This window comes from Apteryx mantelli, chromosome 1 (genome assembly GCF_036417845.1).
Source record: "Apteryx mantelli isolate bAptMan1 chromosome 1, bAptMan1.hap1, whole genome shotgun sequence".
In the NCBI taxonomy this organism is placed as follows: Eukaryota; Metazoa; Chordata; class Aves; order Apterygiformes; family Apterygidae; genus Apteryx; species Apteryx mantelli.
This window is the reverse complement of record NC_089978.1, coordinates 155507758-155532722: the sequence shown is the minus strand read 5'-3', so window position 1 is coordinate 155532722 and position 24965 is coordinate 155507758. Positions and strand designations below refer to the sequence as shown.

At 40.2% G+C, this 24965-nt stretch overlaps 1 protein-coding gene across 1 annotated transcript in view; it reads right to left on the bottom strand.

Annotated features, from left to right (window-relative positions):
* Positions 1 to 24965, bottom strand: part of BICD1 (BICD cargo adaptor 1) — a 190203-nt gene that overhangs the window by 22570 nt on the left and 142668 nt on the right. Inside the window, exons 5-8 of the mRNA XM_013947444.2 lie at positions 19211 to 20305; positions 9465 to 9616; positions 2079 to 2396; positions 933 to 1123 (exon numbers count right to left, since the gene is read on the bottom strand). Coding sequence (XP_013802898.2) covers positions 933 to 1123; positions 2079 to 2396; positions 9465 to 9616; positions 19211 to 20305 — 1756 coding nt within the window. The remainder of the gene's footprint in view (positions 1 to 932; positions 1124 to 2078; positions 2397 to 9464; positions 9617 to 19210; positions 20306 to 24965) is intronic.

Sequence of the window (24965 nt, the reverse complement as noted above, 5' to 3'; positions counted from 1 at the left end):
TCATCTGTGTAGGTGTTACTTGCATGGCATTACTCAAAGCTGCTGTGATATTGCTGGCACTAACTGAGATGTAACATATTATGGGGTATTACTCAATTTTCCAGAATGGACATTTACTTCAGCAGAAACCGCTTTCTGGGGTTTAACTTCTACAGTTTCTACTTATGCCTTTTGTGTATAACAAATTTCAAAACAAAGAATGAAAAAAATTACCACCAGACAAGAGTGTGCACATGCAAAAGATAAAAGTTCTGCTCAAAAACAGATCATCCCCTACAGTTTTTTCCCCTAAGGAAAAAAAATATATATTAGCTTGTCTGTCAGGAAAAGAAAGATGATACCACCTTTGAAATGGCATTTCAGTTTGCATTTCCTTTTTACGCATTGTTCTAGGCAGATACTACAGTTTGGCAGGAAACGAAGAACAAAAACTTCCTGACAAGACGAACGTCATGACTCAACTTATTTAAGCCCAACCTATCATGAGCTTAATATTACACTTCAGAAAACACTGACTGAATACTCAAGTGTGAGCAGGAGATGGTTATCACAGGTTTGTGCATATTGCTAGCTGTTCTGTCATCGGTCCTCACACATCCGACTCCTCTGTTACGTTAGATTTGTTTTCAGTAGGGACTACCAACACAACCACCACACCAAGTACTGCCTGGGGCACAGGGGTGCAGCCTTTCTGGATGGCAGTGGGAGCTGCACCCACCTACTCCATGGATGGACTTTCCCCACTGCATCTGGAACCAGTTTGGATCACTGCTGGCACAATGTCAGCTCCTGCCACATGTGTCACAGGAGACGACATTTTGCTTTTCATGTCACAATAAGGTGCCCAAATTAGATTGCATGTGCAGTGTGGGAAGGGTCCCCTGCTCTGCTAACCACTCAGCACCACATGCACCCAAGGAAAAAATGTTTACCTGGTGTGGCCACGGTTAACCTTTTTTCCTTGCTGAGACGGTGCCCATGGATGAATTCACTCATGGAAGGGGGGCCCCTCAGAAGATATGATTCTGTGGAGGCGGGATGAGGGGGGGCTCTTAATAATTTCTGTAGGTAGGTCCCTGAAGTCCTGGGATGGCTCTGATCACAAAGGGAAGGTGAGAATAGTCTTGCAGGAGATCCAAGAAAAATACATATGGAAACAAAAGAGTTTTACTTTAATTACCTTTCAAAGCCTCATGTATGACAATATCATGTTAATTTGCTTAACACGTAAAAACCAACCAGTGTTGCCACCCCTTGTCATTTCCACAGCAGGACACCTTGCCTGCCTAGGAAATTCTCGTTCATATTAGGGGAGGAGGAGATGAGGTTGACTTATACCTCAGCATCCTGGAGTCGACATATATAAGGCTCCCGGGTTGTTCTCTTATCTTTTGCATTGTGACTAGAACATACAGGAAAAGGGAATGATTATCTAGGACTTCCCTAGCAGAGAAGTCATCAGAACCACGGAGATCCCCCCAGCTATAGAGCTTTGGCAGGACAGTCACAAGACAAGATGAGAACTCACTGCTTGAACAGCAAAATATTTGCATTATGTTCTGAATGGCAGCCATCCCCCTTCAAAAAGTTGTTTGTCCATATGCAGAAAAATTGATCTGAGTGAACACATCCATATTTTTTTTGCACTGATGAAGAAAAAGTGAACATCAGAGCTTAACAAAGAGAGGCTATTTCTTTTGTGTTAAACACTGAAATGCTCATAGAACACAATCCCTTCTTCTTGTTTCAGATGCTCATTTTACCATATGCAATACCTTAACTTGTTATGGAAAACTTGTTAAAGAAATTACGTTCACACTAATATTAAAGACATACAAGATGCACTGAGACACTGACAGAATATAGTTCAAAAAACTGCATTAAGGAGGAGGAAATAACAATGTGAGTAGGTGGATCAGAACCACATGTAGCCAGGCTTTGAACTCCGTAGTCATATCCTCCCCACCTCCTTCTCCCCAGTCAAAATAGAAAAAAAATATATAATGTTTACAATTCAGTGAAAGACTTTAATAAAGTCTGGCCACTGCACTGTACTATAAAGATCACTGCATGCATACCTTTTCCTCTGAGTGCCACTGCTGACCAGTAAGTTTGGTTGCTGTGGGCCCTGACTATGCAGGAGGAAAGTGTCTATGGTTGGCACGGTGGCTGATGCCTCCTCACTTACTTTAGGGCTGCCGATCTTGCTCTTTCCAAGCTTGCCTTTGCTGCGTCGGGACTGCTCATGGTCGAACTCTAAATCCTCCAGTCGCTGGGTGAGGGCAAGTTTTTGCTGGATAGCCATGCGCAACAGAGAGTTTAGGGTCTTCTTCTCATCCTCTGCAGCTGCTAACTGCCTTTGCATCTCATCTAGCTGCGTGACGTACTCATCACACCTGGGAAAACAAACAATACAGAAATCTGGGGAACTGGTGCAAGAACCAACCCTGGCAGGGAGAGCATTCCAGGGCCTCTGTTACAGAGACAGGTTTGGGTCAAAGCTTTGCTGAACGTAATCCTGGAAGCAGACAGCCTTAATTTTTCTATCCCCACTTTGAACAAATTTGGACTTGGATCTGCATGTTGAGGCTTCCCATTCAGCAGGAGAACCTGCATCTGGAATATCAGAGTAGTCTATGACAATGTAATGCGTTTCTAATGCAGATAATGAGCAATTGGAGAGTAGGTTTGGGACTGTTTCTAAGTCAGACCACAAGTAACAATTTTGGAGACTGGCTCATCTAATAACACACCATGGATAACAGTATCTACTAATTAGATAATATTATTTACCATAGACAACAATATCTACTTAAGCAAAGTATTACATAAAAAATAAAAAAAAGACTGCAAGTACTCTGAACACTTGACACTTCAGATTTTGTGAAATGAGAAGCCCTCACTTACTTGCTATTGTTAACTGGTTAAAGACAAGTTGTTCAAGAAACCCCACACCTGGAAATGATTTCACATTTAATGACAAGTCTCTTGGAGGTGTGCTCAGATATCACCAGCTGCTTTTTAACCCTCAACCTCTTTTATCTGTATGAAAAACTGCCCTGATTTCATTCTCTAGATCTCTGAGACAGATTTTGAAATGCACTACCTTTCTCATATGATTTTGTTACTATTTAAGAAGCAATTCAATTTAGTCCTGCTTTAAACAATGAGTGCTAAAGTTAACAGGAAGAGCAAGACATTTCAGTATGGTCTTAGTCACTTTTTGAAGTGAAACAGATTCAGTTTATTAAAAATAGTACCATCTATTCAATAAGAACCACGACTCATAAAAGTATACCAGTAGTGAAATGATTCACAGGTAGCAGTACTGTCTGACCATTAGGCATTTGTAGCAACATCAGATGCTATGCATAAGACTTTTTCACTTGAAATAATGCAGCTTTTGCCAAATCCTCTCTCATATGTGATCTGTATAAATCTAAATAACTTTGCAATGTAATTACAATAGTGCAATGGGTGACAATTTAGCTTAATCAGTATTATCCACAGAAAACAAACATCAAGAAAAACATTTTACTTTTCCTTTTCAAAATACATGACTCAATAAATCTTTGAATTACTGCACACTGAGTGATGAAATTTATTTGTCTGTAACTTTAATCTTCTCCTTGAGAAGCTGAAATAAACTGTATTCGAAGACTCTTAATCATTCTTCACACATAAATCACTTGTATATATTGCACTCTCCTTTTGAATAATTTAGGCATTTTAACTGGAAGCAAAATGACTAAGCCAGCCATAGGTTCAGCTACAGTTTCAGTAACAACTTGCTTCTGCAGAACCTTAACAGGCATGACTGTCTTTATTTAAGCTGTGAGGAAGAGAGATATTTCTGAAATGTTGGTTGGCTCAAAATCATCTTGCGCACCTCTTTCTGCTGCAAGCTTTGTAATGTTTATGGATGTTTTAGCCAGTTTCTTTGACAGAAACCCTAGAAGGAAACCAGCATCCTGGAGACTAAATTCAATCCATTTGAAATAGGAATGACTATAAGATCTGTGTTATCAAAGTTTAAAATTCTCTTTCTTGCAACCACATGTGTACAGTTTCTACCCCCACCTCTCTCTCTCCCACTTTCCTCTTTAATTTGTCTAGAAGAAACAGATACTTTTTTTTTTTCAAATGCATTTCCTGTTGGAAATTAAAACAAAAACAAGTAACACCTGCAGCAAAACCTGCAGCATAGTGCCACTAGAGGAACTGACTACCTTGCTTTAGTAAAGCAATGAGCCAATTTTCTTTCTGGAAAAAGATTGGTTTTCCTCAGGCCCTAGGATGTGTAGGCAACTAGACATCTATTTTGTAAAACAGTGTAATCGAGCAGTTAAGAAACATAAAGCTTCACAAAGATGGATATTACTAAAGGAGGTTTAGACAAACCTGCTTTTCATTGCCTGCTGTAAACAATAATATGCTGGCCCTAGAAATATGGATACATTAGATGCTGTCAGGCTGGCCTCATGCTCAAGACAAAAACAAACTAGTTAATACAACGTTTTCCAATTGTTCTGATTAATTATATGCCCTTTCTAGAGGTCTCCCCATAACAGCAATACAGCATTCTTGGCAGTTCATTGCAGTGTTTGGGTGGTTCCAGTCATCTGACCTCCACCACGACTCAAAGTTTCCTTTTATTTTTCACAAACACACAGCCCATTGTGCCTGTGTTTTGTTGCTCAAGCATATATATTTTTTTGAGAAACTGTTCAGAAAGGTTAAGCCTAAATCAGTCAAGTAAAGGCCATAATTAACTTTAGAAATTGCTGAATCAACAGCCTCAAAGCTCCTTGAAGTCTGCAGCAGTGAAGTTTGTTCCGTATAGTGGGAGGTAGCTACTGCCTGCAGCCACGGCATTTCCCTTCACTGAAATATGCCCTGTTATGTGCAAGGGTGGGATGAAAAGAGAAGTGTTTCCAATTAAAAAAGAAAAAAAAGCAGGATGCATATCCATATTGCCTTTTGCCCACACATTTTATAAACATTTGAGAAGTCTCAGCATACTGAGGAACAAAAAGGTTAAGAGCTCTTAAGAGAGAGGACTTCTGGCAGGGGGCTGACCATTGCGGGTGGGGAAGCTGGGCTCCACGATGCACCAGGGCTCCGAATGGGGGTTTCAGAAGTGCTCAAACACCGAATAACAAAAGTTGTCCTGTCCCCCGCTGAGTCAGAGCTCTTTCCCAGTTTGTCCCTTGCCCCAGGATGGGTGCAAGCAGCTGGTGACTATTACATAAACATCACCGTTACTCTGTTGTCTGGTGATCTACTGATTGTCAGAGCAGGAGCCAAGATTTCACCTACTTCTCATTTCTCTTGTCTTGGAAAGGAAGCAGACAGACACATAACCCCTCTTATTTTGTATAAACTGATCCAAGAAGCTTATATAGGAGTCTAAGGGATTTCTGGTTCCATCTTACTCTCTTGTTTAGGCATGCAAACCAAATGCTAAGGCAGGCCTCTGCATAATTTAGGTCACATAAATCAGTAGCAGAGCATGAACTAAAACTCAAAGACACTGACACTGACAGATCCCTGCTCTAGCCATATAAGCATAATTCTCTTCTGCTGCAGCAACCCTTTCTCATCTAAGTTACCTCCAGGATCTTTCCCTACTTCCTAGTCCATCTCTTCAGTGCATTTTTTTCCCCCAGATATTAAACATAAGAAAACATCTTGATGGATGAAGAATAAAATCAGTTCATGAAGTGTCAGGACTGTGGCAATATCATGAGTAATATTTCTTGCTCTCTCCTTCTGACTATCTCTATTTAGACTGGGAAAACAAACATATTTAGGGACTCAATAAAGTTAGCTTTCTAAATACCTTATGACCCTGCTTTAAAAGTAGTTCCTTCTCTCCTTCAGCACTACACTTTTCTTCTCTCCCAATGCCTACTGTAGATGGTAAAACTAATATTTTAAAGAATATATTTTTAATTTGTCCTCCAGACGTGTGCTGGCCCTCAGTGTCACTACTTCACACTTGCACAGCTCACAGCCTGCATCAGTGACTTGGGGTTGGCGTGAGGGGAAATGACAGGAGAAGCAGAAAAGGCTCATGCCATTTTCCTGGTCTGGGACTATGAGAAGCAGCATAGGACAGAATAAGCAGGCTTACGACAGGAGCCGAGAACTGAAATTCTGCTCTGCCAACTACATGCACCTCACCTGTGCGTACAGCGACCTCCCCAGCCAAAGCTGCAGCAGCAGACTTAACACCCCATTAAAATGCCCCAACAAAAATGCCTTTATGAAAGAGTTCTTGCAGAGCAGTACTGTCAGTGGAGCCTACCTAGTGCCCCATATCATCACCACCGATAAAAGACATTGCCTTTAAAAAGCAGAAAAGGTAGAATGCTTGCAAATGAACAATTATTGTGTTTAACAGTTAGCTACTCTTCTCCATTGCCAGATAACTTTAATTATCCCAATCGAGTGCACCCTGCCAATCTTCTGCAGCTCTCTCAACTATACAAATAGTGGAGGTCATAAGGAGAGCCTAGGAAATGGATCCTCCTTTGACCAGAAAGTGTGTTGGATTTTTTGCGGTTTTGAGATCCGAAAGGATTGGTGTGAGAATGGAGAAACCCTTCATTTTGCTGTACTGCTTGTATGGTGTAAGTGGTAACAAGGCAGCTCTGTCAAGGGTTTGTTCACAGAAAAGAAGGTTTTGTACTCTATGCAGTTTTATTCTTCTTTCAAACTGTAATGAGGACACACTCTTGACAGGTTTGAAGTAAATCCAGAACAGAATCAAGGGATCAACAAAGAGGGAAGGAAGAAGCTGTAGAGATCAGAAGCACAGAGATTTTGGATTGGGAAAAAAAAACAGTTGGGAAAGAAAAAGAGCAAAAGTAGAGGAACAAGCAGACTGCTATTTGAGGGGGAGGACAGAAGAACTGAATGAAGAATTTAAGGAAAGGAGGGATACACAAGCGTCAGGGGAAAACACAGAAAAAAAGGTTCACTTGCTCTTGCTTTCTGTATAAGATCTTTGGAGAAAACTTCCTTCTTTGCTGTTCAGACCAGAAACAGGTCTGCTGTGCTCTTCTTATAATGTGGCACCAGCTTTATCCAGCGTATTTGACAGTAGAAGAAACCATACAGTTCAGCACCAGAATGAACATCCATTTGTGAACCAAATGAACAGAAAAGAATGGTTTATGAAAGAGAAAGAATATTACCCTATCAAACAGTATATGAAACCATTTTCAGATCTATAATATAATTCTAGTATTAGAGGGATGTTCTTCCTATAATACAAATTCAGTAGTTAGTACGATGTGATGCAGGATTACCATGGAAACCACTGTTTTATTTAACAGAAGACTAAACAATTGTTTTTCTGTGCTATTCCATTGAACTGTTACTGCACGGAGAATCTTACATTCTTCCATTTCCAAACAGGTTTCTCTTCTTGAACAGACAGCTATAGTATATCAGCTATCTGTCATTTAGACGAATGCTATTCCAAATGGAGTACTCAGAATGAGTCAACCATTTGAACGTTTAGGAAAATTGATTTAATTATAAAGGCCATTAGATTCTGGAGTAGAGAAAGAAAAGGAATTTTTCACAACAGGAAAACCTATAGGAGCACACTGATATGACAGACTTTGCAGTGATTTTTTGTAAAGAAAATACTGGGCAAAATTCTTATGGGATACTTTTTGTAGGCTATGCAGTATGTTTTTAATCACTACTGCATAGAGTTTACCAACAGTAGAAGATGCTATAGGTGAAAATCATCTCTACTAACACTAGACATTTACAAGGTAGACATCTATAACTCAGCAAGTCACCCAGAATCCCCTTATAGTTCATAGAAGAGAAACAAAAATTTTATTGCATCTTACACATGACGTCTCGAATAGGTGAAATGAATGGCCCCCTTTAATTCTCACAGAAGACTCTGCCATCTCCCAGCAGCTTTAGCATATGCCTTAAATCCAACAGAAGTGTTCAGTCAGGATGCCTCAGTTGGGTAAAGAGCATTCAGTACGCCAACAAGCTAACATGACCTTTAAATAACAACTTTTAAAGCTTTTCAGAACTGTTCTGCCTCATAGGTTGTTGATTTATGCTCCATGCAAAGACCCTTTGCTTTATGCTCATGATGCCACCCCTCTCCTCAGAAGTTAGCAGGTAGACTTATGAAATTAGTTCATTCATGTATCTCCTAGAGTAACAAGCTTGTAAAAAGATTTACATATGCATTTCCAAAATACACACAAAACTGCTTTCCTGAAGACAATCTCTAGACACCATTGAAATCAATGGAGTTACCTTGGTTCACATCACCTGATGAGCTGGTGCTTTATTTCTGCTATGGCCCTACCTGTACTCTTCTGACAATGAAGCTACGACAAATTCATACACAGCACCAATGTCAGGGCATGTAAATGGCCCCTTCTCCTTCCTTCCTACCTCTCCCAGTTGCCACAGCCACTGTCACTAAGCACCCAGGGACTGCAGGAGGCTGGAAGAGGTGAGATGGCACCTGCATACTAAAGGGAGCACTGGAGAGATGTTGGCATGAGGCATGAAGAAGGCTCATCACTTATGGACTAAAGCACAAGCAAGCCATCTGCACTGTGTTTGACCAAAAGGGGAAACAGAGCAATTTCCTGAGGCTACTACTTTCCTTGATTATTTGGGAGTTAAGAATTTATTGATGAAAGTGTTGGATCTTTAAAAAAAAATTATTCATAGGTCACTTTTAAAAAAGCTGCTGAAATCAAAAGGTGTCCTGAAGAATGTATGGCAGCAGGAAAGGAGAGAGATGATTAATTACTGTCCTGGCAGGAAAAAACTATGCTGCAGAAGATATGTGACACTTTTAAACCTAAAAAGGAGAAGATAATAAGTCAAACACCACAGCTGTAGAAAATAAGAATTCACAGCGGAGTGGGAAATTGCAGTGGTCTCACAATTATATGTGCTGCATTACGGCATAGAATAGTTGATGAAATAGATTTTTCCAGTGGTAAGTAATAAATCTTGTAATAATGAAAACATAGGGTTTTAAAGATTATCATTAACCATATAGTAGCTTTATGTGAGAGAATCACTGTGCATTTCTGAATCTGACCATCAGCCAAATAAATCTAGTATTTATTTTCCACTTTAAAAAACCCTATAAATGCAAATAAACTGGAGATTGATATCGGCCTTTATAACACTTTACTCAGGGTTGTATTGACATTACCATTCTCTGGCTTTATCTTCCAACGGCATGCATCTCAGTAGCATTTCAAAGCTTGCAAGTTTTGCACAGTGTGCAGTACAAGACTCATTCACCTTCATTCAGCAAAGCTCTGCCTTTGCAGAAAATAATTTCCATATCTCCTCCTAAGCACCCAACATAGACAGCTCAGTCTGTTCTCATTTAGCACACATATTTCCTTTTCCAAGGTTGAGTCAGACTGTAAAACCATTTCCCTTACCTGGTTGCAAACATTGCTCGCAAGGATGAGAAGGTTGCTGCATCTTCCTTCAAAGCCTTCAGCTCATTTCGTAGTTTGGTCATGGTTTCAGTCACCATTGCTTTTTCATTTTCGTATTTATTCTTCAAATTGGCTAATGCCACTTCAGCTGTCTGAAAACACAAAGATATATGCTTATGAGACAGCTATCTGATAACAGCTAAGATGCCATGTTTGATTTTACTTCTGATTTCCTTCTTCATTCACACATAAAAGAATACTAGACCTGAGCTCCATTGCACTGTCCCTTTACATGACTTCTTTTAAATTATACACCTCAAAGCCAGGAAAAAGAGAAAGCAGTTGAAAGAACAAAGCCAATTTCAATGCACTGGGCAACAACTGGAAACCTTAAATCTCACTACAGAACAGTGCAGCTATACATTGAGGGCTCAGCCATGTGAGCAAATTACTACTGCTTAAGATCATTCAAACTGCAGCAACCAACCACACGGGTACTCTTAACCCACTGCAAACAGGACACGCAGCACGTTAGACTCAGCTTCTGTAGCTGAGTGTGAACTAACGTGTTTTCTCTTGTGCCTTCTGCCAGCTGAGAATCCCCTTACCTTCGGTCACTGAAGCCGACCTTGTGTAAGGTAATGGCTAGGACTTGACACCTCCTTTTGTGTGTGAGCCATGGAAATACTTACTGTTGTACAAAATTACTTTATTTTGTCAGTTTTAACCACTATAAAAAAGAACAAAAAATTGTGTAAATTACAATTTTCACTTAAAAGAAAAGCAAGGAATTATAGTCATCCTATTCCTTGATTTTTCTGCTTCATTCTTTTTTCCATTTCCTCCATTAAATTGCTTTAATTTCCTGCCCTACTGCTTATAAAATTGTTAGGTGTGTCTTATTTTTGGAAATGAATTGAATCTTGCCTGTTTTATTTATGAAGTGTAGTATCGTTTTGAAGTTATTCAAAATACATATTTTTATAGACGCTTTATGCCTACTGCTGCTATGAGACTTATTTAAAATTATTACCATTGAAGGACATTAAGAAAAAATGTTTCCTTTTACATTTTCTCAGGGCGCTTTATTGTTGGTTTTTTACTTCATTTACTGCATAATAAGTTGCAGCATTTCATAGAGACGATCAATTTTCCCTGTTGATTTTGTGCATTCTTGAGACATCAGTAGGGGAGAAAATTGTAGAAAAACATGATTTTACGGTAACCAGCAAGGGGAAATGGCAAAAGAGAGTAATGGCCAAACAGCTGGAAATCTATTTTAAACTCAGTTTTCTGAAACTCACTAGATTTCACACTAACAATGTCTCTTAAGAAAAAGACCTATTAACATCTGCTAAAATACAACTCCATTCATTTGTGTCTGGCGAAACAGTACAGTAACAAATTGCAGTACTAAAATAAAAATTCTATCAAAATTGTCTTCAATTGTACACCCATCAGTAATATTTTTCCTACTTTCACACTATTTCACATAGAGAGAAGAGATTTTAAAATTCACTACTAACTATCTGTAATTTTAAATAGATGGATTTCTATGTCAAATTTGAAATCATCAGCAACACATGGTAAAAAAGCACTTAGTGATATATTCAAATAAATGCAGCTTTTATCAGTCTTAATGACATATGCCTTGATATCATGTAGGATGGGAAACACCATCCTAAGCTTTGGCAGGATAAAGCAGAAATCATCAGCTTCCTATCTGTTTCCAGGCATGAGCAAAAGTGTACATTCATAAATTAACATGGAGAAAAGGGATTAATCATGTTTAATAAAATAACTTTTTTGAAGGAAATAGTAAGCCAGGAGACAAATTCATTTTAACAAATATGATTAAATCAGATTTATTTAAGAATCTTCAGGTTGCTAGCCAGGCAAAAGTGATTTATGAGAGCACAAACAGACTCTATAGCTCCAGCTAAGTTCTGCTTTGGCCCTAAAGCAGAAATTCAGATGTCTTTGTTTTGTAAGAAAAATACAGCCCACAGTCCATAAATTTATCGTGCTTAGTTTTGAATATTTGAGTATTTTTCTTACAAAACAAAGACAGCTGAATTCATGTGAAGCTTTTCCTTAATTTAAGCATCAAAATGAGTTAAATACATGTACTACCTAATTCCAGATTAGAAAAAAAAATGTTTGATGGTTTCAGCAGTGGGATTACATATTCCTTGTAAATCCAACAATTTACACATTGTTAAAATTGCTTGCAAGGACTAGACAGAAATAGTTAATTCCCTTTCATGCTGTCCTTCCAGTTATTCTTCATAACTGAAATTCTCTCCCTGTCTCAACAGGGAGTGAAGGGCACAATATCCTGTTCTGGAGAATTTCCTGAAGTGTATCTATTTTGCCGAAACTCATCTTTGTATTCTGGCTGGGTAGGCTGACTGAGCAAAACAAACTATCAGCGACTCATTTGAACTGACTGGTTTGCTCTGGCTGCTTTGCACTACCAGAGAAGAGGGCTGGAAAGTCTGAGCAACAGATTAAAAACTTGGCAATGTTTTATCACTGCCTTTTTTCTGGAAAATGAATAAAAACATGATCTTGGTATTCTTAAGTAAGAAAGGTTGAAATTAATTCATTACGTCTACTTTCCATGACTACTGATAATTTATTATCCAGTAGCTGAAAATTATTGTCTAGATACGGTAGAACCTTGAGGTTTTTGTCACCAATGCCTTAATTTAATTGTATTACATTAAAAAGTGAAAACATGTAGAATACATGTAGAAAATGTGTTTTATGGTAAGATAAGAAAGACTTTAACAGTTGTTTCTTGTTATTAACTATTTTAACAAGTTTCTTATATGGCTTCATGAGGTCCGATTTTGACCAGCCTGGGACAGCTGCTACACTTCCCCCACCCCAGTTTTCAGGAGTATTTCCAGGGCTGTCTTTGAGGTCTTTGGTACCTCTCCTACAGACTCAGTGATTTCAAGGAGTCTTCCAGATTTTCTGGCGTGGCCCTGAAAAAACACCTGTTGTGCAGATAGCAGTACGAAACCACTCCTCTTCACTCAGGCAGGCTCCCCAGCATGCCACCAAGGTGGCTGTGCCCCTCCGGCATGCACGCCCTCACGGCCTCGCCAGGACCTCCTGCGCCAGAGTAGCTCTGCCACCCGGACTCACCAAGGAAAAGGTGGGTTGCGGAGGGACAGCGGTGCCCTGCAGAAGCCGCATGGGGTAAAAGACACTTCCCTTAACTGCAGGCTGCCCTTGCGGCCACTCCTGCCACGTGACGTTGGTGCAAGTGAGGATGCTGCCCTCGCATTACCCAACGTGCAGGCACGTCGCCTGTCTCACCCTCAAGTGAGAGATTTTCTTACTTGTGTTTATGTTTTCTATGAGGCTCTGAGCTTTGCAACTTCAAGCATGGGTGTTCACTTAATATGTGCAGATTTTTCTTCAGACTTATGATTAATAAGAAACAGGAGCTAGCTAGGTCCATCTCCTCACAGTGAGCACTGGAGTGAGTTAATCTGGCATTTCCCTTACTGCAGCTAAACACCTTCCCTCTAAGGAACAGACTACCAGGCTTACAAAATAGTCACAACCCTACCGGCTCTTCTGGCGTGATTTCCCAAGGATGTCCTTCCTTATGCACCTAGCAACAGCAAACCACATCACAATAGACTCGCTTGACTAGGATGCAGTGATTTCTTGAACTATGTCACCATTTCTGCTGGTAATTCAGAAATCAGGCTGAATTTCACCAAAGTGATCCATACATTTTAGCCTCAATGTCAATATAAGTTTATAAATGGACTTGAAATACTACAGGATGAAAAACAACTTATAAATGTAATTTAGGTAATGAATAAAGGTAATATATCCAGATCTTCAAGCCTTTTTTACTTCCTATTTTAGTTTTCTATAAAACGACATTTAGAAAATAAAGCACAAATTTGAAAACCTATCGGAAGTGCCTGGTAGCTCTCAACTCACCAAACAAGCTTTCCAGCATGCTTGTGTTTGCAGGCAGTTAAAGGTCTCCCTTCTGAGGGTCTCCTAAGCGAAGAATGAATGGGCACAAGTGCTCTACCAGGAAAGCAAACAAAACTAGGAAAAATATATTTTTAATAGGCAAGACGAAGAAGAAGGAAGAAAGTCGGGGGAGCTTCTATCAGGAATCCACAGACATAGAGTAAAGGCCACCACGGCAGAAGTGCGCTGCTTTAACATGAGGCTCAGTATGTTCAATAGGTTCTTGTAAGAGCTGGTGGGTGCCAGACCACGCAGACGCTCAAGTTACCCAGTGCATATCATTTTAGGACCGAGATGCTGATTGAAGCAGATTCCTGTCAGGCTCCTTGGCTCTGAGGATGCCAGTTTACAATGCAGCTCAATCAATCTATATTGGCTAGCTGCCACCAAAACAATAACTATCCAGCCTTTCCCCCTCCCTACCCTTTGCAACCCGCACAGTACTCCTCTAAGCTTACGGTGAGTCAGGTTGGGGAGCTGAACTGGCAGAAAACTAGCCTGAACATCCTGGAGAGGGGATGTGTGATGAGGAGCAAGGCTCAGGGGACACTTCCTCCTTCAGTGGTCTGGTCACCTTTACTGTTACCCTGAGGGACGTACTCAAGGACAAAGCAAACCAAAGGCATAGTTTCATGTTGCTCCTCCTGCAGCAACAGCTCTGGTTTAAATTATTCATATTTGTTCCCATTCTCAGCTGACCTCCAAAATTGTGCCCACCAAACCATCTGTGTGGCTGTGTCCTAAAGCAGTGCTGGGGAATAATCTAGCTTTTAAAAACTTCCTTTCCCCTCTTCAAAAAAAAAAAAAAAAAAAAGTGTTTCTTTTATCCCAGGTTATTTCAGAGATCTGGTTTACAGTAGAGCCACATCAACTGTTCAAGTTTTTTACAGCTTATTCTGAAGCATTTGATTTTAAGCTGTGGTCAACTACAAAACTATCAGAGAAACTAGAGAACATCGCTTCAAATAAAAATGCAACCTCTGAGCATTAGGCATTAAAATGGAGAGTATAAGAAAAAGAGGAAAACACATAAAAATGTGTGAATACTCTGCAGAGAGGCAAATAATGCAGGAGGTCAGGAGAAGGGCTAATTACATTCCTGACAGAAGACCAGGTCATGCCGAGGAACTGGAAAAACAAACTATCCAGCCGCTCACTGAGACGCCTGGAGACAGAATTCATCACTCACAGCACAGCTAGCATTTACTATGTCAAGAAAGTCTCCAAGACTTGAACGTCTGAAGAGCGTGAACTGCTACAGAGGAGGAGAGCGCTGAGGTGCACAGTGCTCAGCACCTCTGTCCCCCCAGACCCAGCCAAAGAGGACCAGAGACACTGCCAGAACTAATGACATTCTCTGACATCATCCTTCTTATCCTCACAGAAGAGATGTGTGCCCAAACTCAGCATCTTAAAGGTTGCCACCTTAATCCTGAAATCCATGAGCAAACCTCATCTCCTTAACGGAGACTTCACATTCTAAGATGACTTTGCATCTCATTTACTTTATGTTAACAGTGCAGAGAAGCAGCCCAAGTAAAATTTTGTTGCTGAAAAAATATTAAATCTTACAATGTAATTCCTTCAATTTTGCACACAATAAAAGGAGAATAGTAGCCTGTTACTTTTGTGCAGAAGCTGTACGTGGTACTGAATCTTTCCACTCAGCTTCACTTTCCAAGTACAAATTCCACTGCTTTGTGTTTGTGTAACATCAGGCTTTTTGCTAATAGATCAGGCACTGTATGGCTAAAGTTCTCAAGTGATTTCTCTGAAGATTTTTACTGGCATCTCAGATTTGGACGCTGGAGACACCACAGTGCTGCCAATACAGGTGTGACAGTTGTGCCGACTGGACTCCTTCCCCCAAACCACTTACCCAGGAGAACAACGGGCTGTTTTTCAGCCAGAATTCCACGATGTTAAATTCCCCTTACAGGCAGGTTTGCTTTCAGTATGTTATTAGAAATCAAAATCAAAACCATTACTAAACTGATCCTAAAAGTTATTCTAACATTAATTTAATATTACTCTACAATGTAACAATGCTACTTGTTGTTGATCCACAAAACCACTGTTGACACAGTAGTTAAAGCTATGAATAAATAGGTACATAAATCAAAACAAAGTATGCAAGCAAGGCAGCAAGATATATATGCATTGCTATCTTGAGCACTGGTTTGTTCAATAATCCAGTTTCCTGTGTTGAGGTTTGCAGCTTCTGAAAGCAAACCTTGCCCTTTTTTCTGCATTACAGTGTTTTGTGTATTTTACTTCTGGCTCAGCTTAGCACTAAAATGCTTATTTGAAAATATTACTATGGAAAAGAATTACAACTAGAACAAAATGAAATACTTTATCATCAAAAGTTGCCAAATGCATTAAACTCGGCAAAGGCTTGTCAGCTTCAAACAGAAATATATTGCGTGCTGTTAAAGATTTAAAAGGTATAACTGCACTGCCAGACTGACAGGCCCACTGCAACAGAAATAAAAAGAAACATGTATTCCGTCAGTGCTTTCTGCAGGTGGGCAATTTACGGCGAAGAGAAATGAATACAACTCAAGGCAGAAGGCAGAAATTGTTTGCTTTTTTTCTTGCAATGAACCATTTGCCACTGTACCTGGATAACAGAGGGTGCCAGCGCACTGAAGTGAAGCGTTTCACCAGGAACATGGTACAAATGTGTTTTTAATACGATGCTGCAGTACTTCTTGTGGTCACTAGATAGCCCCCGCGTTTTCCTGGTTAAGGGTGTGACTTCCTTACCCGAAGGAGAGCCTCAAACCCCAGCCTTAGGGGCCTGCTGCCGGTCTCCCCCCTAGATATGAACGGTAAGACCTCCTAGGAAGGCTGGTTCTCCTCACAGAATTTTTTTTCTTTCTTTCTTTCCATTTTTAAAGTGCATTTGATTGTGCTCATTTTGCTCTCCAATATTATTCCAACAAAAAAACTTAATTGAGAGTGTAGGTCTGGTTAGACTGCTAACAATACAGGTTTTTTCGTGAGAGTATTTCTACAAAGCACGACATTTAAAATACGGAGGGGAATTCAGCAAGAACAAAAGGTCCCTCCTGATCACTTGTCTGTGCAAAGTATAAAATTCCCAAAAGGCAGCAAGATGTTTCCCACCCGGGCAGTGGAGGAAGACTGCTCCGAGTTGGGGGACCCCTTTCATTTCTTGCTGGGGGCCTGGCTTCATCCAGCTCAAAGGTCTGAACAGGCTGAGGCAGATCATGGAGCATGCCACAGCCTTGAGCAAGACACACTTATTTAACCCGCTGGAAACTGGGGTCCTTTTTTTAAGCAATTGACAAAATTCCTTACACTGCTCATGTCTGTTTCATAATTACCCAAACTGAGTTGCCACATCAAAGACCTTAATGAAAGACCTGGTGATGTTTAAGGCTCTCTAGATCTTGCAGCCCAGGAAAGGGCTGCTTTAATCTGCCCCGTCGGCAAGCTGAGAGCAGAGCCGCTACACCTAGCTGCCTCGTCGGCGGTGACCTTGCCTCTCCTGGTGGCCTGCCCGCAGCTCTGCATTCAGAGCTGCAGCACTGCAACTGTCTTGTATTAATATATGAATGACGAAAAGTCCTTGTTTCATACTAGTATCAGCCTTGTTAGGACCTGAGGAAGGGTTTTAACAAATCAAAATTCCAGCTCTTGTGGTTTTAAAGAAAATGTGCAAAACCAAACCGTTTGTCCTGTATAGGCTCATCTCCTAAGCTAAAACCCACAGAGAAAAAAATCACCAGCCTATGGCTGCTTAAATCTTATTATTTTGGAAGGGAAGAACTAGAGGGGTGACTCATGTTTGACTCATGTTTTTTTGAACATGAAGTGTGCTTTGGGTACTTAGGATACACCCATCATTTCTGGCTGGCAGTACTGCTATTAGCGTAATAAAAAATCACCCCCCTCCTCCGTCTCTGTAACTTTTAATTTATCTTTTCCTTTTATATTATTATGCCTCTTAACTTGAAAGTTTCAGGATGCTGGTATTTGGTTTGCATGAATGGTATTGCAAGAGTCTACACCCAGTTATACAGTTACCAGTATTTGTGCTTTTATCCAATAGATAAAAGTTTACTTAATATCTTCTTCTTATGCAACAAATCTATCTCTCCCATTTTAGTGAACATGTTTTAGATGATGTTTTATTTCTGATAGTAATAAAAAAACTATGGAAAGAGCAAGACTGAGCTAGATTCTCTTGTAATATTATAAAATAAATGATAGCTCTATGCTAATGGAAAAAATCTTTAACTTGGAATCTAAAGTCATGCCTCAAATACATCTTAATTACATGGCAAATATACATATATTGGCTCAGAACTACTATTGCTTAGCTACTACAGTGAGAGATAGCATTTAATTAAATTAATAATGAATGTATATTATAGTTGGGGGGAAAATGCTATAAAATACTCCAGTGTGTATTGAAATATTGCTCCAATTTTTAAATCCCCAGTCTAGAAATCCAGCTAAAGATCCAACAACCAATTTTAATTTGAAACTTAGACTTCAGATTACTTGACTATTGGGAATTTTAACACTGAAACAGCATCACTGTCATCAGATAACAGCAGTCTAAGCTGTTAATCAAGATTCATGCCCCCGTGTGGTGATCACTGCACTTTTTTAGATGAAAAAATTCCTAGGCAATCTGGTTTGATGACTCTTCCCCTGCAGCCTTTTACATTCCTACTTAATTCAGGGTATAAAGAGATGCAACAGAGTAAATAAAACCATTTGCATGCTTAAATTTAACTTTTTAAAGTGTTTGCAGACCTGGAATCTATGGGATACAAAGGGTTTGAGAGGATATAATGTGCAAATAAATGTACAGTCTGCCCAACTACATCCCACAAGTGGGGTTGCCTGCAGCTCCTGAGGTGCTGGGGGTGCTGGCCCAGGTGGTCTCTTCTGTCCTTGTGTTCCTAATCCCTACAAGAACACCCCGGATTAGCAAGGGTTCAGTGTACTCCAGAGCCTCTCCAGAGACGGCCTGTTTCATTTTCCAGTTTTGGTGATCTTTTCATTTTGCAGTAATAATGATTTGTCCCCCTGTTAGAATGTGCTGATGAATCCAGTCATTTAAATACTGTTGATCCTCTAGAGGTAAATCATTGAATCTGTTTAGCAGAAAGCACTCTCCATTGAAAGAACAATGAGGTAGTAAGCATCAGACTGGTTATGGAAGGAGTACAGAAGAATGAAGAACTTGGATCTAATCTTAAGGGTCACTGATAACATCACAGCTTTGGACAAATCACTTAACAGTGTGAAAATCAAGTCTAACATGGGAAAAGATCTACTTTTGCAGAGTGTTTTGAGGTGTCCTGGTTAAGCAATGCCATATAAATCCAATGCGTCACACTTCAACCGTTGGCACTTGAGGGCTGTGCACTCTCTGGAGCCTATGGCACCTCATGTTCCCGCTAAAGCCCTGCACATCAGGGTGGATTCTGGCTGACCCCCTCCCTGCCCCTCGTCTTTCATCTTGTGCTACAGGAAAAGCTCTTCTGCCTGTTCACTTGATGAATGCTGGGTCAAGCACTCAAAGAGCAGCTGGGGTGTGAGGGAAGAAAGGTCTAAGCTCGCCATGATTGAGTGAGAGCATAAATAATCTGTGAGTAAAATCTCTCCCCCAAAAATACTTCTGGGAAGGCATGTAAGTAGTCGGTAGAAATAACAGTCAGCCCTGACCAACTGTTTTATTAGCATCTTACCTGCTTGTTGGCTTTCAGCACTGCCCTCAGGGTTGCTATCTGCTCCCGCTTTGTACTCAGGAGTGATTTCAGTTTCAGTATCTCTTCCATTAAGGCCTCCTTGTCTTTGTCAATCATGGGCGCCAGCTCCCGAGCTGCTGCACGCTGGCGCGACAGCTGCAGTGACCGATCTACAGCCTTCTGCAAGTGCTTGATTTGGTCCCTTATTATGGCATTGAGGTTGTAGATGTTCATCGGCTCTTTGCGAATGTCACTAGTATCAGAGACTGGGGAGGAAGGAGGGGCTGTGATGACAGGAGAAATTGTAGGTGTTTTTGTTGGGCTCTGTTCCTTGCCAGGCTCTGTGCCCTCTTTTGTCACCTGTTCGGTCGGGGTCCTGGCTTCTACTGGTGATGCCATTCCCCTTCTGGCGAGCCGTGGAGAAAGGAGACCTCGAGGGTCATCCGGTCCCTTCAGGCTTCCACTGCGGGTGACTCTGCTTTGCCTGTAATAGTCCAACATGACCCTGTTTGGTGTCTCGTTGTTGCACAGGCAGACGTGATGGTAGAGCTGAGCCAACTCCTCGCTAAAGGTCACCAGCTCGTCCTGGGCGGTGTTGAGGGTGTTATGGTTTTCGTTTGCTATGCTTGTCATCCGTTGTAATTCCTTCTCCATGTGGACCATTTTTTCCTGGCTTTCCTTGGTTGATTTCTCCAGGTTTGTCACCTGCTCATCATACGTCTGGATTCTGCTCTCATACTTGGCCTTTTCTTCAGTGTAGTTTTCCACATACTTATTATATTTCTCCTTTAAGGCTTTGATTTCAGCTTTAAGGTCAATCACCTCAGTAACTGCTACTTTGTATTTACATTCTAGGATCTCCAAGCCATTGATGTCCACTTCATAGTCGTGTGCTTCCTCCCCAGGGTCTCGGCCCTTCTCACAGTCAAGCTCTGCTTTCAGCTCCTTGTTGCTCTGCAGCCCCCTCATGGCATTGACATGCTCTGTGAGCCTGTGGACTCGCTCGTGTTGCTCAGTCAGCGCTCCCTTGGTGTGCTCCAGCTGTGTCTGAGACTCCTGAAGGTTGGCCAGGAGAATAGCCTTCTCTCTTTCCACCTGCAACAGAGACAAAGTAAGAGATTTCATCCTACCTGTACTTTTCTGCCGAACACCAAACTCTGCCAATCACATCCATCTCTTCCACTCCCCCACTTTGCACACACGATTTGAGGGCTTCAAAGTCTTCAAGGAGATTTTGAAGTACCTGTACCCCTCATCCATAAAATTAAGTCCCAGAGATATCTTGATCTTGTAGGGAGTTATGCAGTCTCACTCCTTGCTACCATTTGCAATGTCACAAGGTTGTGATTTTTTACACATTGCCCAGTAAAGAATTACTTGGTGCCCAAGCAATTCTGCCTAGTCACCTAAAATAGTGATAATACTGAATTTATTAGAACAGATATATCCTGAATTTTAATAGGCAGAAACTGCAATAATGTCAACTATAACATGTTACACTGATACATACACATTTGTCAATGGAGTTTGAATTTACATTTCCCATTAATAGCTCTACCACTCATTCAAAATCTTTATTTATATATTTGGACTTTTGCAAACACTCATAAAGGAGTGCTTGATTGCTGAGTGCAAATACAGTAAATAAATGCCTGTCTACATTTCCATAGATTAGATTAAATTGCTACCATGTGTGAATATAACACAGATTGGGACACTGAGCACATGCAGCTCCCAGGACTGCCCTTCTCCAACATTTAACTGTATGCAAAATCCATCCATTTAAGGACAAGGGAGAAAAAGCAGGATTTGTGGTATAACTAACAAACCACTGGCTCTGACCTGATAAGTTCCCTCTGAAATCTGGATTTTGAACAGCAGAAGATGTCATGGAGCACTCCTCTAGAGTTTTTAATAAACAGCATCTTAAAGCAAGTGAGTAAGAATAACTGTTTTAAGTTTGGTCTGTTTAGGTACTTACTACTTTCAGGTAATACCCCTGAAAGACTTCCAGTTTAACTTCTAAATTTAATGCTCCATGCTTTTTTTTTTCTGTGCCTTTGTCCAGTTCTGAATTGGGAACCAGAGGAAGGCAAAAATATATGGGATCCTTCTTGTTTTCATGGCTTTTGCAGCAGGATCAGGGTGTCTGTGGAAATCCTGAACCCAGGTTTACTGCTCTTTCTCTCCCACGGCTGCAATACCTCAGCCCTGTGTTCACACATGCAGTGAAATTGGCAGTTCCACGTTCCCTTTATAGGTAACTGAATTACTAATTCAGAGAAATCAAAGCTGTCAGTTGTGAAAAACCCTTTAAAAAAAGATTTTCTTTGCTATCGGCATCTCCCCAGCTAGTGTTTGGAAGACTCAAACCAGCCATCGTGAAACTTGCCAAAGGGAAAAAAAAGTCTTTTAGAGACTTAAGAGAATATTAATGCTGTCTCAGAAAATGTTCCAGCAGTAGTTCAGAATCCTGTTATCTCATAACTAGGAATCCAGTGGCTGCTGCTGAAACGTATTATGGTACTGAAGCATATGCTGATCCCCTGGTTTTATAGACAGGCTTTCAAAACATGGCTTTTATTAGAACCTTTAATCATTTGCAGCCACCAAATCCTAGGAACAAAAATAGAAACCATGTTAAAAACCTTTAAAAAATTGGCCTAGTTTTCTTCTGTACAGGTGAGTGACGACTTGCAAAGAAAAAACAGGGCCAAACCTCATCATTATTTAATGATTTAGGAAAAGTCTGACTCCTTAGATAGTGAGAGCTCCATTTTAGGTGCTACATAACCTGTGCTGCAACATGGAAGAGGACAGCCAAGCGCCACGAGCACAGTGGTACCTTTCTCTGACGTTGTTCCCCGGTTGCTGTCTGAGCTTCCCTCTCTTCCCCATTACTGCTCATTCCCAGTGTCAGCGTACTCTTTCTGAATTTGGTTTATTAACAGAAAGTCCAAAATAGCGTGACCTTCTTCTCTGCCAAGACCGTCTTGTTAAAAGGTGACTGCTCTCCACAGATCTCTCTGTCAGACCTGCCCCAGGGAGCCTCGGAGAGTTATTTGGTAAAAGCTTTTTCACTAGCTTTCCCCTGTTTTTCTTTTTCAGCAACCAGTCTCCCGCAGGTCTACTCTCCCTGGAAACTTTCAGCTGAACTCTGGTTGTTACCACCTGGTATAGCAGGCTTGGGTGTTAACTGCGTTATTCTCATCAGATAATGAAGGTATTTGTTCCTTCAGCCTGATAAGGTGGGCTAAACCTTGCATGAAAATATGAGTTTCAGTTAATTTAAAGGACCATCTCACCTTATGACTGAAACAGCATGTATAACATCAAAGGCAGTTGGCTTTTTAAGGTTTTTAGTTGCACTGGGGGTATGCTCAAAGCCTTGGAAGCACGCAAATAACAGTCGACTCCACTAGTGTAAAAACAAATACACAGCTTACAGCCAGAGAGCCGTTCCTTCGATACAGCAAGCTGGTGTTAATGGCTTCCACATTGGCTTTCAGTGACTGCTTAAAAAGTTGGACAGAATTGACGCCGACAGATTATTGATCTCAGCTGTCATATTCTACGATGAAGGAAAATTATAATAGAACTAACAGGGATCTTTATGATCATTTCTTTCTCTGCTGAACAGAAATGGGTTCTGGAAACAAATATTTCTTTTCAGGGTTTCAGACTGGTATAATAGACGAAGAGCTTAAAAAGAAAGGATCGTTTCCAGAGAAAAGATCTGACATCTAAAACCCATACACCAACTTTGACAGTAGGCAAAATGAAATACATATACCTACTGACTTTCACTTATTATAGTCCAGTAATAATGGATGAAGCTAATCTACTTCTGTTTGAAGGTATAAGTACGTGCTTCTACTTTCAAGGGGGGAAAAAAAACAAAGCTCAAACTGAGCCCTGAGGACACCATCTGAATACTAACGACTCTCTGCTGGTTTTAAGTACAGTAATTATATTTCTTGTTCTAGACAACACTGTGTATTATTTCCATCCACAGCAAACTTTTGGGAATAGGCTGTTATTTTTGGTGTATCCTTCAAGGATTTCAGTTTGGGGAGATTTCCTTCCCAATTTGTTCTATAGTTTGCAATTATGGGAACCAATTTAACCATTGCAATTTATCATCCCCCCCACCTTTTATTAATATGAGTAGCTCAGCGAACAATTCCTGTGGAGGAATGCACCAAATGAACAGGAAATTCACTTCAAGGACCCTGAATCTCAGCCTTATCTTTTTTATCAGAGAGTACTAGACAGTTGCAGAAGAGAATCTGTGCTACTTGACCTTTTTTTGTTTTTTAAGAGAATTTAATCTAATTTTTTCAAATAAGACAGTGAGGATGTTGGCCTCAAGAATATGGAAAGCAACACCGTGGAAGGAAAAGAAGAATACTAGGCTCTAAAAATGAGACAACTGATTCTTCCCACAGAATAACAGACAGGGAAGCAGAGCAGAGGATTCCTTGAGCAAACGGAATATAAGAATTTTCAGCCAGACTTTTGTTTCCTCCCGGGCTTAAAAGATCCAGGTAGGGAAAATGAGCACTTGCAATTACACCTCTTCTGGGGATGAACACAGATCATGGAGCAGCAGAGTCCCAAAAGTTGCTGAAGGAATTATATTTGTGGTGTACAATAATTTTTTTTAGCGTGGGCTTCTTCCTGAGATTAAAGAGTGAAAAAGCTTCCCACACACATGTACAAAATAGCAAAGTTTTCTTCTCTCAAAAAAAGGAGTCTGTTGTCCTATAGATATAAAAATGTTTCCCAAGAGATGTACAGTTTCTTCAGCAACTCTGCCACAGCCTCTTCAGAGAAAACAGGAGGAATATATACCAGATGTTGAGATGTGACAGACTGAACAACACATGGCAGAAACACCACTAAAGAGAGCAAATCCAGTTTTGCTGAAGAATTACTTTTTGCCAGCTTGAACCCAATTAAATCCCCAAATCGACTATGCAGAAAAATCTTGGAGGAAATTTTCACATTTAATTTGTGTGACCCCAGGTAAGCTGATATGACTAAACAGAGACGACCACTTTAAAAAACTGCACATCAGTGTTTTGCAGTAAGCCTTTTCAGTATCTAAGGAAATCAGGTTTCTTACTGGGTCTATTCTTTCTTTTTTAGATCTCTTACCATGACTGGCACACTGAGCAATGGTAGCTGCTATTTGTGTGAGGTTTTCACAGCCCAGCAAAGCCATTGTGACTGAGAAACAGTTTTATTTCTTTTCTAGGGCGCTACAGTCTTACGATGGACAGTTTGTGGCTAGTCCCTTTCAGAAGGCTGTTTCTTAAAAAGGTGTAAAACAAGTATGTAATGTTAAAATTAAAGATGATTGAGACAACTTTCACTCCAAATTTATATTGCATAAATTTCATTGTATATTATGCTTGAAAATGTTTAAACCGTATATTAAAATGTGAACATTTCAAAGCATTTTTTCTGAAGCTGTTCTAATTTTTCATATTGTGTTTCTAAATGAAATCAAAAGCTGCATATAATAAACACGTATAAATATATGTGTATATTATATATGTATTCATCCATACATCTGTGTGTGTATATATATGCATACACACACAAAAATGCACAAAATTTATATTTGAATATTGGGACAGTTTCTGACAGAATTTTCCACAGAAATAAAATTCCAAATTTCAAGAGTTTCCAGATAAATTACGTATGTGTTGTATCAAAGATATTTGTACAAAGCACTAGATATCATGTA